The following is an 18,691-nucleotide window of genomic DNA, read 5'->3' as shown; positions in this document are numbered from 1 at the left end:
ATTATGGATGATAAGAGTTTCTACCAAGTCATGTTTATATGACGCAATTCTAACCTCAATATACTACCATGAGCTATCTTAAACATTGAACCGATGTGTTATTAGCTACTGAAACATAAGTTAATGAATCAAGTATTAACGCAATTGAACTTTAAAAGATGTAGCTTAGCTAGTTAGATTCTGGATTTGCTTTATAGAGATTACCAGTTCAAATACTATAAACTTCAAGGCTACTAAAAGCTTATATAGTCATTAATTTCAAAGCTTCAGGAGATTAATCGAGATGTATATAAACTAGCCGAACACCCACGGTTACCCCAAAAAGAAAAAGTACAAACCAATTGTTGATGATAAAATTAATGAATGAATAAACTACAGGATTGCATCTCTAATTCCCTAGGCACTCGGGGGAACGATAAAAGAATATGATCATAACATCTGCTTCTGAAGTGAAGTGGAATCGTTTCACCTTACAATGGTAGCAAAGTGGCGGGGGGGCTAGATAAGGTTTGCACAAGGAGCACATAAAGAGGAAAACACATACATGGAAAACATTGATATAAACCAATCGTCATATACAAGTGGTTGAGGTCTATTATTGGAGCCTAGCAAACTCCATCGTGTGTTTTCATAGCACCTCTTGATCAATTTCCTCTTGCCACAAAATAAATCCACTTCCCAACTGATTGTTTTTTGTACAAAGCTGATGTCTTTAGAAAGAACAATGAGATACAAGCACCCTGTGTGATTGTTCATTTTGATACAACAGATTACGGCAGCAAAGAATTGTCCGAGGCAAAATTCATACAATTTATTTACTACAAGGTTGATGTCAGATTGGATAGCGCGATCAACATGCAAGCACTTCTCGCCACAACCTTCAATGGTTCAAACTTCAGCAAATGATATAATACAAATCAAATATTGATGGTCGCTTCCCATAACCTAAGAACTCCATTACGACCACCGCTGCATATCCTTTTCCTTTCAAGGTCAGAAGCCACACATCTAACCTGTATATCACAAACAACGCCAGAAACAGAACAGGTGAAACAAGTTAGATGATGGTACCTATGTTCCTCTAAAAAATTATTATTTCCAAGGACAATAGAAACAAATGCCTATAAATATATCCAAACAAATATTCGGTTTTCTATCATTATGATTTATCTGACTCCAAAGCCTGTTTCATCTTCATTTATTTTCATTAGAGCCACACAGAGAAGGCAGAATCTAAGAGCAAACAAGTTCATATAAAGCAAATATCAAAAGATGCAGAGTAGCCCCATGAACTGCAGCCTTAAAATGCCCTCAGACTGCAGGCCTCAACCAATTGCTATTGTATAGGTGATTCCATTGAATGAAGGCTGCCTTTTGCTTATTTAGCTTAAGAATCGGCTGGCAGTAAATCCCTGACGGAGGAGCAATTTAACTGGATTTGAGCTTGCATCAAATATTCCTATTAATATGCAAAAAAAAAAAAAAAAAGATGCTACACACCAGCTCCAGCTGCAAAATCAACTACTAGTGCTGCTTGTTAAGAAATCAAGGTTATGGAGAAAAATTAACCACATAAACAATGCTGGAATCAATCAACAAACTACCAGAACAGCACATCTGCTTTCTGGGTTTGTGGGAGATCATTTATTAATAGGGCAAAATATGAGATGAGACAAGGCCAAATGAGATATCAACAGGCATAAGGGAAAGCCGAAGGATTGCTAGATTACACCTACCAGGCAAAGGAATTGTTGGATTAAGAAGCAGGCCTAAGAATAGCTTGGAGGTATAAAATATCTTATTATGGCCAATCACTGGATAGAAACTTCGACAATAGAGCAAGTTGAATGAAAATCTTTAGATTGAAGAGAACATTTAATTCCCTTGCAAGATAATATCTAGAAATATTAGATAAGGACAAAACAACAGCTGAATAAGAAGTAGGCTCTACATTATCAAGGGTTCCATTCCACCTGGGCATTAACGGGACACAAGTTTACCTAAGCAAACAACAGTTCAGACAGAAAGTGATCTAGTGCAAAAAGGGCAATGAATAAGCAAATGTTAACATGTCAGTTTAGACATGGAAAACTTCAATAACTGAATTTATCATTCTGAGATAAATTCATGCACACCATCCTCCCATTTTTCAACCTTTGAAGGAAAACAATTAATCTCTAAGGTTATGGGTGGATTGAGGTTAAGTGCAGTTATGTGTTATGGAGTTAACATTTGACCCCCTTTAACCATGTTCAGTATATTTTTTAAGGTGAAGGTAAAAAAGAACATAACAGTTCACCCTAAAAAGGGGGTCAAGTGTTAAGCTAGTGGAGAAGATTTTGGAGCTTGTGCAAAAAAATATTTTTGTTCTTTTTTCTCATATTCATACTTTATTTCCCTCTATTTTCCTCATACCCACCAATTAGGTTCCACCATTATACATTAATTATTATTTTTTATTATAATTAGTTTCAATATTAATTTTAAAAATTCTTGAGCCCCACAATTACACATAATTTCTACACACCATACATTTACCATTCAACCATTATTTTTACACCCTTGACTTCAACCTTAACACTTAATCAACCCATGCAAAAACACTAATCCCCAATCCAAATTACTGCGAGTTTGGAGTCAAAATGCGTGCAAAAACACTAATCCCCAATCCAAAACTACACACCGTCAAAATGAGTTTGGAGTCAATTACTGCGAGTTCAGAGTCAAAATCCCAATCGGACAGGATGCAAACTATTTAAACTTGCCCAACATCTAAACATGTTTTTAGTGGCTCTAGGTGAGTTCATAAGGCTAAGGTTGTGTTTGGTTTGGGGTACAAAGTTGAAGATTAAATGTTATTGAGTCAAGTGTTAAGGGGGTGTAAGAAGGAGATTGAAGAACAGTGTTAAGAATGCCTGCTAGGTGGGTAAAAATTATTTGTAATGGTGGAGACCAATAGTATTTTAATCAATATTAAATTAGAATATAATAAATAAATGAAAAATAACGTGTAATGGTGGGACCCAATCACAGGGTGTGAATGAGAGGGTAAATAAATATTGAATTTGAAAAAAACAATAATAGCCTCCCCCCCCCCCCCCAATTTGGGGATTGGAGGCCCTCGGGAGGACATATTAGTTTTGAAATTGGGAATGCTACCATTTGAATGGGGTTGAGAGGGTTTATGGGATGAGAGAGAAATTCTTGTTGTAGAACACAAGGTCCAGTGTGTGTTTCAATGAACATATGCATGCAAGCTGCAGAATTAACAGTAGTAACTAGGAACAAAGGGACAGTTTGATAGAACTAATACAATTCATACCATAGCAACTGTCCTTTGAGGTGTTCTGTAAAGTTGCCACCCAGACATTTTTGATCCCGTGCTAGAGAAGCCACCAAGTCTCTCTTGGGGCTGGTGAAAGAGGGACATAGAATTGTCAGCTGCTCCAATTCCCAGCCAGTGTTCCCCAGCATTGATGGATAATATAGGAGCAGTATGAATAGTAACATTCTTCACGCATCTTATGCCTTCTGCATACATTATGTAAAAAATGCTATCAGGACATCACAAAAGACACTGAAAGCAGGCCATGACACCACGCTGAAATGATATTCATGAGCAAAGAAACTGTTAAATTTTACAGGAAGAAAGATGATCAAAATGCATTTTTCAGTTGTGTGACTTCCAACCATTTACCAAGGTAAGACTAAAGATAAACTATGTTGCAATCCCATATAAAAATCACACACCTAAGGTTGGCATGCATTATGCTTTTTCCATGTACTGGCACCAAATTATTTTGGTTGACCGCTCAATGTTAGTAAATAAAAGCATTCACATATATGTAGTATATTGGGGGGGGGGGGGGGAATCAATGGAGAGAAGTCCTCTTAAATTAAGGGTTAAATAGATGTCATCCTTGCATTCACAATCCTGTCAATGACAAATAGAAGGGGATTGAAAAATCAAAAAAGTGAGGGTGAGAGAGAGAGAGAATTCGAAAAGGAAAGAATTAATTGAAACAACAAACATGAATGAAAAGTTAACTTATCAGCTAGTAGGGCTTGGTAAATAAAGTACTCGTAACCACAATTACATTCATTAGGATACATGTGTTCAGAGAGTTAATGAACTGAGAGAAGATACTAAGATTTCATGGAGAAGCACTGTGTTACTTCCTAAATAAAAACGCAGAAGCCAGATAGTATCAGCACAGTACTATCCACCTATGCAAGTTGGATGAGACTGCTCAGGTTTGGAAAAATTGCATCTTGCCAGAGCCAGACATAGAAGAGCTCCAAAAAAAAAAAAAAGATATAAAGTTCAACTTGGCAAGAAAAATACTGCTCTTACCTTCCTCATTTTCCCAAAATCGGAGAAGACCATCAGTTGAACCTGAAAAAAGAAATTGTATTTTAGTACACATTTTAGCGGTTCATGTTGGCACTTGAGACATATTTTAGTATGATCATTAGCATTCATGCTGATACTTAAGATATCATATAAACCTTCCTATTAATAATAAAAGATCTTATGCAATCAAATCACAACAAAGACAAAGTAGCAGATATTTACCTGTTATTATTCCCCTGTCTGACATGGAATACTCAACACATAGTATTGGACCAGCATGGCAGGCTAGAACAGCATCACATGTTCCTCGTGAAACGGACCACACTCTTGCAGTCCAGTCATCACTACCAGTAATCAGTGTGTCTCCAACCATTCTAATTGACCTGCATAATGGATAGACACATGGCTCCATCACAACTATAATTAATAGTTATCATGGATAGGAAAAATACTCCACTCTGCTCACCGAATCCATTTTGTGTGCCCTAAAAGCTTGTGCATCTGCCTACCAGCACGGATGTCCCATATATTCGCAACCCTAGCAATGCAAATGTTAACAGGTTTTTTTTCAGTAGTCAATTATAGAATAAAGACTCAAAAATACACTGTAGCATTTGAAGTTTCAGAGTACATACGCATCTCTACCAGCAGCAGCAAGAATTCCAGTGGAATCATCATACTCCATGCATAGGACTGCACTCGAGCAACGGCCAACCGTTGCAACACAAGTATCAGTTCGGACATCCCACATCTTAACAGTTCCATCATGTGCAGCAGTCAGGACACGTTCACCAGACAGCATACGGACACAGCTAACCTAGAAGAATAAATAAACGAATTATTTTCAAATTCAAATATCTTTTACATATGTTTCATTTGTAATCTCAGTAACATCTAAATTAGTTATAATGTTAGCAAAAACAAAAAATTTAAACAAGCACTTTTGTTTGTGTTGCAAGCTTGCAACATGAAAGAGCAAGCATCGTGTTATAGACAGAATCTCCAGAAAATCAATAAAAAGAAAATCTTTGTTAAATTAAGAAAGACAATAGCATAAGTGTGTGCGCGTGTGTGTGTATTCTAACACATATCCAAGCATGACAAGCACAATTGAAAGAACCTTTCACATGGAATTCAATGCTAGACTGATGCAACTTTCTGACATAAAAATATTGGATTAACAATCATGCAACTCTGCAAAACCTTTCTAGTCCTATTCCTAATATAAAAAACTTGCATAGATGGTCTTAATAGGCAAACCTGTGCATCATGGCCTTTCAGCTCTTCAAGAAGCTGGGATGTTTGCTTATCCCATACAATAACAGACTGATCATCAGATCCTGATACCACTTTTCCTCGATCAGAACTTATTGCTCGAACAGTTCTGCAGCCCACAAATGTTAAGGTCAGTCATAGGAGGAATGACCACTGAAGAAGCAGGGTCATCAGCACATACTGACTTCAATAAATCATCACAAATACATAAAAACAAGACACCTGGTATGCCCTTTCAGAGTTGCACGAAGTTCGGAACCACGAATGCTAGGATCCCAGATTTTAACCTGCATGATCATTCAAAAGAAATAAATGTCACATAATACAATAATGCTGCTAAGACTTCACTGTTGCATCCATCAATTAATCCTAGCATGTGACGTCACAAAGGCTATGATCTACAGGGAAAACAAGCAAGCTGGATTACAGGATTGGCAATTTAACTAATCAGTTACAAGGCATGGTTGTTTCAGAGTGGAAGAAGTTTGAATGCTCCCATCTTGATTCCTTCGATTTAGAGCCAAGAAACAGAAGCTTTAACACATGCAGTAAAGAGTGCTCAGAAGGCATGGCTCTGCAGTTAAACTTCCAGACATGAATTGTGTAAAGGAATTATACAGGAAAGGAAATTAATCTGTTATGCTAAATTACCATGCAGTCTGTGCTTCCACTGATAAAGAAACCAGCATCTTCACGGTCACCAACTAGATCCCAGACCTCTCTTCTGGTAACACAATGTAAGGCAGTAACGGCACCACTATGGCCTCTAAGTATGCGAACATTGGTTTGAAGTTTCTTCTGCCCAGCAGCAGATGAATCTTGTTTTCTAAGGGTTCCATTTTCATTTACTGCTCAAATCAGAAATAAACAGCAGTGTTGTAATCACAGAAGAAAATGAAAAAAGGGTGATATAATGGTAGACAAAATTATTGTAATACAGGTGACCATTGCTATTAAAAAACAAACCTGAAGTGCCATCGGAAGCCCCTTTACGAACACGACCAAAAGAGTTTGCTCTGGATGGATCTCTGCTAAACATGCTTTGGACCCAGCTCCTGCCAATAACAGAAGCTTCTGCAGGTTGCTCATTCTCATCCATAGAATCTTTTGGGCGTGGGGAAGACAATCCAGGAGATCGCATGGATTGGGTTTTTACAGAAGAGATTCCCCAGTAACTGATACGAACTTGCTGGATGTGTGACAAGAATCCTCTGAGTTTTATCTGAACCAAAAAACAAAGCAAATTTCAGTAGCATGAAATCATAAAAGATGCAAGGAAATAGTGACAACAAAAAAATGGAACAAGATATTGACAAAATAACTATGTATCAAACCAATTTAAATCATCACCAAAACTCTGGGTTTCATGAGAAATATGTTGACGACTCGATGAATATTGAAGTGAAAGAAAAGAAAGGATTTCTTAAATGCAGATAAAGTTCATTATCTCATTTAGTGCAAGTCCCTAAGCCCGAAGGATTGAGCAACTCCACAGTGGATAGTGATTATGGGACATGGACAATTGAACATAAGAATTATCATTTAGCACAGCACAGTGTCAGATTACATTCTCCAAATATCAAGATATGAAGACATAGGTCTCTGTGACAGATGTGATCTATGATGCCAAGGATATAAAACCTGACGATATAAAGACATAGGTCTCTGTGACAGATGTAATCTATGATGCCAAGAATATAAAACCTGACCACAATTGAGTGTTCACAATAGGTAATTGTACAATTTCTATCACAAAATGTATGAAATGCTTAGCTTTTACTCATTTCTGATATAAATGAATATGAGTTCTTGTATTTCCAGGACATAAGTGGACAGGATAATCATGCTATTAAAAGTCGAATATACCAAACAACCATGATTGAAGTGTCCTCCAAATCTAGTGAAATGCTTTTACTGATTCCTACCTTCACACTGCTTTATGTGTACAGTTGCTTAATTTTGTTTTTATGTCAAAAGTGAGTTTTTCTAAACTTCCACATAATCTGTTAATAAAAATAAGAACTAAAAAAATAATCAAATTGTTTAATGAATGCACTAAAGCAATGAACAAAGACAAAAGTTTCTTTTCCATATGGAAAGCAAAGAACCATTCCATTTACAAGGAAACCAACATCAGGGGCTCTTTTATTGCAAATCTCTATCAATTACATATTGGGGAAAGCACGCCATGTAAGCAGCCGCTTCAAAACAGTTAACAGAATTCCTCTCCGAAGCTGTAAATGCTAGCTTGTTTCTGATGACTATTTGGGATGGTCTTTCCAAAAAGAAGAGGAAAGGCCTACTAACAAGTATATGACTTCCAGAAAATACACTTCTGATAACTGGTGTGGAAATAGTTGAAACACTCTTTAGATGGGTACTTGAGAAGTAGTATACTCGATTGATTGTTTTTTAAAGATACAAGAGCTCAAATAGAAAAAAATAAAGATAGCTCAAATAGAGATTTTGAAAAAGTACAGCTACTAATATAGCTGGATATCCGACTCTACTACACACGAATAGGAAAAGAATGGCAAAATGAAAATCCCTTACTTGGCTATTTTATCCTATATAAAGATTAGGGAAGCATTGGCAATAATTTCCATCTACTTTGGACACTATAGTTCACCTATGTTACTTCTCTTTTTTCAGAACTATAAGTAGAAGTATCAGGATGACACATGCTTGATACATATTTTGTCTTTGAAGTAAACCTAAATTCATTTTGTTCCGGAATCCCTGTGTTCCAAATAGTTTATTCAACACCCACTCCATTCTGGAAGCTATTCTATTTGCTTTAGGACATGGTATGTCACACATCCATTTGTTGTTCAGTTACAAAAACATTCAAGTAAATCAGAACCAAAGGCATTATTGTATCAAATAGTACATTGTGATTAGAAATTTAAAAGTCATGAAAGCTAAAATCACAGACAGCACTGAACACTGAGGTATGAAGAGGTCCAATCACAATGAAAGTCCTGATAAAAACACCTGCATATAGTGGCCAAAAAAGGGGCCAGGGTGCTATTGTGAAATATGGATCTTAATTAAACCATAGTCAAGCAGCGTACAACAGGAGTTAACTTACAAACTGCTTGTATCCAATATTATTCTTCTCTGCTATTGTTTCAATCATGTGCCAAGCATCAGTATCAAGAAGTCCCAATCCAGCCTTCACAATGACATGAAACATGATCACAGCAAGTAAGTGAAGCCTGAAGGAGGGAATAAAAGTCGTGAAACAAAAGAAATACAGACAAAGAAGACCACCATGTGTAATGCCACAAGAATTAGTTGTGTTGTTACTAAAGCTGAATAATTGGCTGACCTGCAATAAAAATAAAAAAGCATGACACCTCAGAAGCTTGGCATGTCCATTCTAAAAGAAAGTGATTATTATAATCTTTCATCAAGGAAAGAACAGAAAAAGGGTTAAATTTCATGCATCCTAGAAGAACTGAAGAAAGTGCCTCCCAGTACTCAGTAGCTGTATGCTCTTGTTTTCCCCCTTTTCTATATGTATGAGTGTGCAGGAGGGGCAGAGAGCAGAAATTAAACACAAAATGGCTTTATCTATGGATGCTCTTTGCAATTTATTATGGCTCTTTCATCACAAGAACCACCACATACTCTAAGCATTATGTTAGCTAACTTCTCCATATTATTGTCACCAATTACTCATAAAAGACAGAATACTAACTTTACCATTAGCTGAAGCTGGATTTTTGACAGACCAAATTTAATGGATTGATGAGCAGTTTTTATAATTTTTTTTTTTAATCATTGTAACAAATATTAGCAAATAGTTAAACAATGAAAATTAATTAAGATTATCACAATTTGTTGAGAATGTGCAGCCATACTTGCTTGAAGGATGCTCCATTAGATACTCAAAGTACCCCTCCCAGAACCTGCAAGAAAATCAAACAGGCCATCTAAAATTTCCATTTCTATGTTCTTTTTGACAATTAACAATTCATTAAAGCAACACCACAACAGGATTACAAGAGCTGCTCTAAAGAAAAAAGAACAGGGAGTTGAGATAAGATAAGATCAAAATATGATGGGAAAGATAGAATGAAAACAAATCCTAGTTTGAAGCAATAGGGAGTCATTTTACAAGAAACTGTAAAATGAAGTAATGACAATAAATGAAATCCAGCAGAAAATGACTAAATGCATACCGTAGCTCCTCCCATATAGACAGAGAAATAAGATGACGCTGGACATAGTCAGAAACATTATTAGCATCTCTTTTATACATCTCAGCAGATACTTCAAGGGCATCTCTAATGGTTGACACATCATTCCGGGAGGTTGCGCGACTAATTGCTGTTTTAAGCTGAATTTACACGGATAAAATATAGGGAATTAGGTAACATGAAAGGTCGTACAGGGAGAGGCAGAGTCAGGGAGGGTAAAAGAAGTTAGATTCTGAAGCAACAATTTACATGTAAGTGGTAAACCATCATGGATATTCAACAAAGAACTTAATCATCAAATCCACTATGATTTAATTTTGTAATGTAATTCAGAGATACATTTAAGAAATTTCAACCAATAGCAATTCTCTCATGCTAAAAGAAAGCCTTGATGCATCTTCTACATACCAGTTCTTTCACAGCAATAAATTGCTCATCAGTCAATTGACAGTGCCATCCCTACAAGAATAAAATCCAGCAAAAAGTTAGCTTAATCATAAGCACAGAAAACATTAAATAAATTTATTCTCTCCTACGTACTGAGTGTATATGCTCCCTTATACATTCAACAAATCCACTACCACCAATCCCCTCCGCATCAGACTCAATCAGTGCTGCAAAGCCAGTAAACAAAACACCAATCAATATGCAGAACTCTTTTGAACTATAAAGCAAATAAAATTGAGAATTGAAAGGCATAAAATGTTGTCTAAAAAATGTCAATGAAAGGTTTGACCTCTTGTAGAAGCATACCAAGGATAGTGCCATATTCAAAAGATGAAAGTGGATCATCAGTTGCTCTTAGTTTAAGAAGACGCAGCCACAAACCCTGTATAGAAGTAAAAATAATACTTCAAACCAGAAGTACACGATTATGGAAAGAAGACCGACATAGTAATTTCAGCATTGTTGTCAGCTTGAAATTCTACCAAATTACATTTTGTCTCTACAACACAGAAGCACAGAAATAGAAATAAGATTGAACACCTAAATTTTACCTATTCTTGCATAGTTTATTCATAATATTATATTGCATGTAAGTTGCATCTTTGAAAAGTGAATTGATGTCTCCTAGCCTCTACAAACTTAAATTAATTGCATAACAGGTTCCATTACAGGCAAGGAATTTCTTTTCCATCAAGAGAAAACAGCAATGACAATACCCATTCCAAACCCATGAATATGGGAGAAAATAAAGACAACAAAAAAGAAACCTTCTCAGATGAAGTTGGACCACAATACAAACACATATTCTAGCAGCTAGGATGATAGGCTGCATTCTAGAGCTATGTCCGGTATTCTGATTGATTACAGTGAAACTCTAAATGGGAAAAAAATCCTTCAACTCCCAATAATCTAAGAAAGGAATGCTTAAAGGTTAAATCAAGTTAATACGAGTTACTACGTTTTAAGATTATAACATGATGAATTGAAATATAAAAAATCTACAAACATTCCTATATGTGTTAAATACTGGAACTACCCAGAAAGTTCATTAGCATTCAAAAAAGAAAAAAAAAATTATACCTGCAGCTTAACTTTAATGTCCAAAACCATGCGCTCCCTTTCTGCCTGTGAAACATAAATATTCACTGTTCAGGATAACCCAACTTCAGAAACAGAGCCACTGCTGCACCATTTATGATATAAAGAACTTACAGCCCTCTCCATGGGACTAAGAGAGTCCTTGCCCACTTGCACAGATGGTGAACTGGTCCGGAAATTAGAGAGATTAGGAATTCACTATTACAAATCAAACTACCATAATGAAAATTAGAATAAAGTTACGTGGAACACACATACAAACTTAGCAAAATACACACCTAGGAGCATGCTTTATGTAATCAAAAGCCCCACTTGCTGCTGCAAGAATTTGCTTCCTCTTCTCCTCATGTTCTTCTGACCTGATGTTTGCGGGAAACCTATCATAAGTAAATTTTGCGCCTGATCCTGAAAGAAACGAGGACATCAATGTTACTATAATGTTATAAAATCACTTGAGATGTATTTGTATCAATTTCACAGATTAATATACATTAAGACCTCAAATTTACCCAATATTCCAACATCTGGATCTGATATGGTTATAATTTCAGGCTCTACCCACGAAGAGGGGAGAACTGAAATGGGATTCTGACCCCTTCCAATTGCGTCTTGTAACTTGTCAAGAAGATTATAATTGTTTTCATCAGAATCAATAACTCTCTCCAAATAATCCAAGAAACCATGGGAGTCTAAGAACTGTGTTATCTGCAAGCAACAACAAAGTAAATACAAGGAGAACCAAATCAACCAATAAAAAAAATCAATGCAAGAATAAAAATAGATTTAAACACAAAATATCAAGTTCAATAATTTTCACAATTTAACAATGCAGATTTTTCTAAGTTGGTAAATGATGATGGGAAAAAAACTTCACCATGGCATCTGGTGGTTGGTTGGTTGATCGAGAGCGCTTCCTCAAAAATGCTTGAGTGTTAAAGGCATGATTTGCAGTGTTTTCCTGCAAATAGTTAACTTTGTAAAATTAATTTGAAGAAGGTCATGGTAAGAATTTTTCAAATTAACTCAATGCGATAATAAGAAAAAGGAAAAAGACAGGAGAGTTGTACAATGAAATTCCGGTATCCACCTAAAATGGATGCAAAGAACTTTAGGAATATTAACCTGCATAGAATGCACAAATCTTACAAGTATTAGAATAAAAATAAGAACAGAAAATAATTAACCTCCCCATGTAAGACTATCCATCCTGAATTTTTGTATAATGGAAGCACCAACATGATACAACACAGGTATTTAAAATCAAGTTCCTGTAAAGAGCAAACAGCAATCGCCAGATTAACCATTATAAATAGCTGGACAAATACAGAGTCATACTACATTGTTATAGAAAAAATATAAACTGTACCACCAGAAAACCTAGGAAACACATTATATCTGATAACATCATAATCAAATGGGAATATTATATGGGATAAATGTATGACTACAAGTAATTATAGAGCATCTTTAGGAGAGTTTTTGTCCTAAACAAACAACGCCAGAAAATTGGAAGCTCCAGGATTCCTGGAATAACCAATACACTGGATTCTCTTTTACCACCAAGAAGGGGAAATAACAAAAAAAGAGGAGACAGGTGGAGTGCTGTACATTATATGTAATTACATGCTTAGCAGTGCAATAAATAAACAAGCATTCAAGCTCAGAACTTAATGGCTGGCAACAAGCATAACCATCATTATTGCATTTTCATAATAATTACATGTCTTTATGCTTCTCCAATTCTCAGTTAAGCAAATAACTGAACATCCATCTCTTATATATAATAAAGACTATACCAATATAACAGAAATGCAGAGCAATTACAAAACCTATCAATTATATATAGAGAATATTGTCAAAAGAGCTTTGATGAACAGTTTATGTAAACACGCAGTAAATTTTAACAAGGAAAACAATGAGTACTTCATAAAGATTTCATGGTGCATCCAAGTATCACCTAAGTTGAAGGTCATGATCTTCTCCCCAAGGCTTGTTGCAGCCTTTAAAATATTGCTCAGATGAGCTAACCAGACCAGCTTTCATTTGATCTATTCCCATGACATTGGGGTACAATAGCTTCAGTATCTCACCCCGCAAGGTACTTAATTCTGGCTCTGGAATAGGGGGTATTTCCTCTGAGGTACAAATTCGGTTGTACTCAAGGTCTACAACCACTACCTGCAATACAATGAAAAAGGGACAGAATAACATAAACCATAGCTCAAGAAAGTGACTTAACAATAAAGCTGAAAGTATTTCAGACAATAAAGATGAAATTCTGACATAAAACAGAAAAGGAAAGAAGATGCGAATTTGATTGAATATCAGTCTGTATAAGCAATAGAAGATCACGTAGCAATACTTAAAGCTAAAATAAACCTCAATCCAAAACTAGTTAGGGTCAACAAAGGGATCTACCTCCACTCAGTTCTGTTCAGGGCTAAAAGACCATGAAGAAATCTGCTAACATGTAATAGTAATGAAAAGTGTATTAATGTACATAGCTGCCTCTCAGTGCCACACATGAAAATGATAATTATACCAGACAATATTTGCACAGCCCCTTAATTGACAAGAGAAACTGCACACCAATCAAAAAGAAAAATAGGAGAATGGGGGAGCCAAGATCCTAAGTACTAGAAGATGAAGATGCAAGGGAAACACCTAATTATGGGCTTTACATGATCCTATAGTCATTTAATTTAATGACTCATGTTGTGTAAGTTCCCAGCATACATCTGAATCAAATAAGATTACATGACAGAATTCTCACAATTATATCACTAACCCAAAATGTGATAAACTTTAATCTTAAACTGTAAAAGTGATCCCAGCCCAGACATGTCATTATATCTTAGGTTGCCAACCAAACAAAAAATTCAAGAGTAATATAAAACTCACTTATGAAGTATTTTAGCAGGTAGATCATACCTGCATTCTGCATTTGAGCTTCTACTTATGCAATGTATGCTGTAAATAACCCTACACTATTTGCACCATTTTCCAGGAGAATCCATCCACAGTTTGCACAACATGGCAATCACAGTTCTATTCATTTCAGGCATCAATTTCAAGTTACATCATATGATGAATGGATCCAGTATTGTTTTGAATTGTGCACACCTTGCTCCTTCACTAGACACTCACTCCTCTTTCCTATCTACTAACAGCAAACAGAAATATCAAACCCTCTACGTAGACCAACTCAACGCTGGCCATGCAGAAGTAAAGGCATGGGATAGAGGCTAAAAAAACATAAATGGTTACAGAACAGGTAACAGTTCATCTGTCAAGGGAGTAACCTGGCAAACAAAAACTCGGCGATCTCTATTGAGTAGAATGTGTATATTAATTGTTCTTTCCAAGAAGTTTAAAACACATGGACCAGTTCATGCTATGCATTCTATAAAGCAAAACCAGAAACCATATCATAGCATTTTCAAATTATTCTACTCAGTTGAGCTGTCCCTGACACAAAAGAGCTGATAGAGAAAATGCTGCCAAATTCCATGCTAAGAAAAATAATATATAAACACAAATATTAAAGAATAAGGCATGATAAAATATTACCAAGAAAGACATAATTTATTTAGCCAAACAACCATAAGTTTAAGCAAAAAACTTACACCATCCATTGCAAGGTAAGATGTATCAACAGCTGAATGGAGACCCATCATATAAGGTGTAGGAGCATCAATATAGTCAACTCCACTGAAAAATAGTAATGGAATGTAGACATGCTTCAGCACAACAAACATAAAAATAATTAGAAGTGAGCTGATAAGAGAATCACATGAAGACATGAATATACCATCAGCCAATCCAGAGAATGAAAAACATTTTAGCTGCAATTTTCATCTATGAAGATGAAAAAGGTTCAGCATTAGAAGGAAAACCTAGAAGTGATATTCTAGTCTGGTAAAAGAAGAGTGAACTTCCAAATAATTAAAACTCACCTGCCACCTAAGGGGATAGATCAAATGACATATGGCCTCTGACGCTAGGGTTAAAAGTGAATACCTGCCTCAGAAGAATATAGTAAAATTAAAAACGCAAAAGATATTAGCAAGTATTATTTGAACTAATGCTTCAATGGTAGATAAATCAAGAATTTGCAGACAAACAGCTGCTTTGGTAAAGAATGCAGACAACATTTTAGTACAGCCTGTGGCCTTGATTAAGAGAGCATGGTAAATATGGAAAGGATTTGCAGCCATTTAATTTCAAAACCAGTCTTCTTAATAATTTTATAGAATTTCTATCTTCAGAAAGACTGCCGACTAGAAATTTCAGATCATGATAATTGAAATCCACTTGCACACTACAAGAACAGATCCATTAAATTGCTAATGTACTTTTCCTTGATTGTATACAAACTCAGGGATTAACAATTGGAAAAGAAGGCAATCAAATAATGGGAGCTAGTGGTTAGAGCAATGCATAAACACATCTAAATGGAGACCACACCAATTATTAATAACATAATTGGATGTTGACTCCCCTAACATTCCCAAAAAAGTTAATTCAAACCATGTCCTGATAGTGGTAAACCAAAGCATACAAGATAGGTTCAACTGAAATAATAATCAAACCAACAATATCACTCACTTTGAAATAATTATCAAACCAACAATATGGATTGGTTATTTACCATGACCTCTAATAATACACACCCATGGAGGCTTGTTGATTATTTCACAAACTGAAGGCATCTCTGCCATTTAAAATGGATTTAAACAGATATTAAGCACCCAACATCACTAGCTGAAATTCACTGTATCATTCTTGTATGCATAACATACCAAAGTTGAAGCAGATTTAAAGGTTATTACTACATAATCGAGAACCTAAAGTTAAACAAATGATGATGCAGAAACTTGACCAATAAAACCAATGCACAAGTTTTAATAAGCATGCAAACATACCCCAGATGACTTCTGAAAATTTTCAGTGTAGTGAGAATAGTAAAGAGAATCAAATCAATGGTGATTAAATTTCATAACTTCTCTTAAACAATTATTATTTCTGTAAGGGTCAGAGAGATACTTGTTGGAACGAAGTAAAATCCTCCTTTCAAGTAACACGGCAGTAAAAAGTTTGAGCAAGTTGTCCACATCCAAACACTGTACCAATGGCTGAAATGATATCTGCATTCAGCAAAATCAAAAGTCATTTACTGTATAATAATGTGAATTTTTGTTAACCCTCCACTACACCACACAATCAGCAAAGGCAGAATCCAGCTAACAAAACCAAAGGGATAGGAAGTCATACCTCAACATGGGGGAGTCCATCTTTGGGTGGAGCCTCCACAGAAAGCAGGCGATTCTCAATGGCAAACAAGACCCGATCCTTTCCAGGAGTAGGCAAAGGTACATTGGAGACCATGTGTGATATAAGATCCCATAATGGCTTGCTGAAATTTTTATAGAGATGAGAACATTAAATGAAAAAGGATACAATGGAATTCCATTTTTTTAATGAACTGATAAACTTAGCCATACTATAAAATCTTATAGCTATTAATTCATATTTTGATATTGTAAAGGTTGAGTCATGTGTGCATGTATACCAGGAAAAAGCCAAAAAGTTGGTAACCGAGCTCCAATTCTCACCTATTGCTAACCATATCAGAGAACCTTCCATAACTAAAAGATACCTACCTACTTCCAGCAGGGGAAAAGCAAAGTGCAAATAACTCCTCCAGTGCAGTTCTAAGAACACCAAAACTAGGAGAGCGGGAAACAAGGCAGATACATTTGTCAGCAAATGAATTTGGAGGTATACGGTAAGCTTCAGCAATATCCTCACTAACTGGATCTCGAAAGGCAATGCAACTAACATAAATTTTGGATCCATCACCCTCTGCAGAAAGATTTTACATTAAAAAGTAAAGTATTTTTGAAAAAATCTCACAAAAAAAATAGAATTACACAAACAAAAAAGACAACACAGAAATAAATCAAGCTTTAAGAAATTCATATACATGAAATAAAACTGAAGCCATTGAGAGGTGAACAGACACTAAAAGTGAATGGCAGTAATGATTTCTGCTGTTCGTCAAACATAATTTCATGAACTAGAGTTGAGTTTTATTGTTTACTTTCTGGCACAGTAGACGCGAATTCCACCCTAGTGCTTACATCTATAGAAATCATAAGAAATTTAAACACTATAAATCTTCAAAACAAACCCAGTGAGATTTATCAAGAAAGACAAAATTCATAAACATAAGGTTGGATCATGTTGCATGCTCTTCATGCATCAAAGTTTCAAGGAAAAGAACAACTTGGAAAAATTCCACCCATTCATAATAAATCTGATTTACAGAAAACTTTAATTGTGAAATAAACAAATAGCTGACAGAATAAAAGGAAAAAAAAGGATACCAGTCAAAACAATGGGGTAACTTTTAGGAAATGTGGAGGAATCATTTGCATCAAATCCTGACGGGTAAAACTCCACACCAGCAGGAAGCACACACTGCCAAACACCAATAATTAAATAATCAAAATCAGATCCACATAACAAAAAAAACAAAAACAAAAACAAAAAAAAAAAAACATACAGTTGGGAGTTGAGGAGGAGGCGGAGGATAAAGAGAGTGATTATCTGGAGGATATTGATCGAGTAGAGAAGGCATATACAACACTCGCATTCCATGATATCCTTTGTTTCCATCCATAGTTCTCATCTCCGGACCCAGCCCACACACTACAAAATACTCGAAGATCCCTCCCATTTTCTTTTCTTCTCTATTCTATTTCAACCAAACTTAAACCTTAGACAGCACCAAACCCACCGCCACCATGGAATCCAAAATCATCACCAGATTGTAAACTCTGACATCATCTTTGGTATTGGAATAACATAACCCCTATCTCTCTCTCTCTTGAAACTCTTCCTTCTCCAGTTGAGGACGGTTTTTCTTTCGATGGTCGGGATCTTTATAGCTATCACACCGTGCCCGGGTCAAGTGGTGGTCGAGTCAACTCTTGAATTAGTGTATCAAACCGGATCTATTATAACAAAAGCTAAATGACGTGGAGAAATTATTATAAATTAAGAGATATTTCATTATGTATTGTAACAGTAGTTATACTTTCAATTTTTCATCTTATCTTTTTGTAAAACCTTACTTTAGTTGTTTACGTTTTTTTCTTTTCTTTTCTCTTTTCTAACAATTAAAATACATAATTATCTGATGTTAATTTATTGTTTGCTTGATTCATGTAAGAGTTGTGAGACCCAAGCACCATGGGTTTGTCTTAAACATGCCAGAACCAAGTTAACTGAGGTGGCATGGCCACCA

The 18,691-nt window shown here is 35.7% G+C and overlaps 1 protein-coding gene across 2 annotated transcripts; it reads right to left on the bottom strand.

Moving 5' to 3' along the window:
• Positions 1–525: 525 nt before the first annotated feature.
• LOC118037325 (DENN domain and WD repeat-containing protein SCD1) lies at positions 526–18,317 on the bottom strand. Of its 2 annotated transcripts, none has more exons than XM_035043278.2 (31): positions 17,948–18,317; positions 17,769–17,862; positions 17,043–17,244; positions 16,654–16,795; positions 16,426–16,526; positions 15,336–15,399; positions 15,006–15,119; positions 13,337–13,557; positions 12,447–12,501; positions 12,254–12,337; positions 11,889–12,084; positions 11,658–11,784; positions 11,494–11,545; positions 11,362–11,406; positions 10,588–10,663; positions 10,375–10,448; positions 10,243–10,293; positions 9,817–9,974; positions 9,496–9,543; positions 8,903–8,960; positions 8,721–8,804; positions 6,596–6,851; positions 6,281–6,477; positions 5,852–5,916; positions 5,615–5,738; positions 4,990–5,171; positions 4,821–4,892; positions 4,577–4,737; positions 4,355–4,396; positions 3,323–3,528; positions 526–1,013 (listed from the first exon to the last, which is right to left on the bottom strand). In XM_035043278.2, exons 1-31 carry the CDS (start codon positions 18,119–18,121, stop codon positions 918–920), a joined length of 3,621 nt encoding a protein of 1,206 aa, XP_034899169.1. In that variant the 5' UTR covers positions 18,122–18,317; the 3' UTR covers positions 526–917. The 2 variants fall into 2 exon arrangements, with proteins under 2 accessions (XP_034899169.1, XP_034899167.1); XM_035043276.2 differs by having other exon boundaries at positions 3,323–3,531; positions 17,948–18,316.
• Positions 18,318–18,691: the final 374 nt, after the last annotated feature.

This window comes from Populus alba, chromosome 15 (assembly GCF_005239225.2).
Source record: "Populus alba chromosome 15, ASM523922v2, whole genome shotgun sequence".
NCBI classification, from domain to species: Eukaryota; Viridiplantae; Streptophyta; class Magnoliopsida; order Malpighiales; family Salicaceae; genus Populus; species Populus alba.
This window is presented reverse-complemented; position numbering and strand designations above follow the sequence as displayed.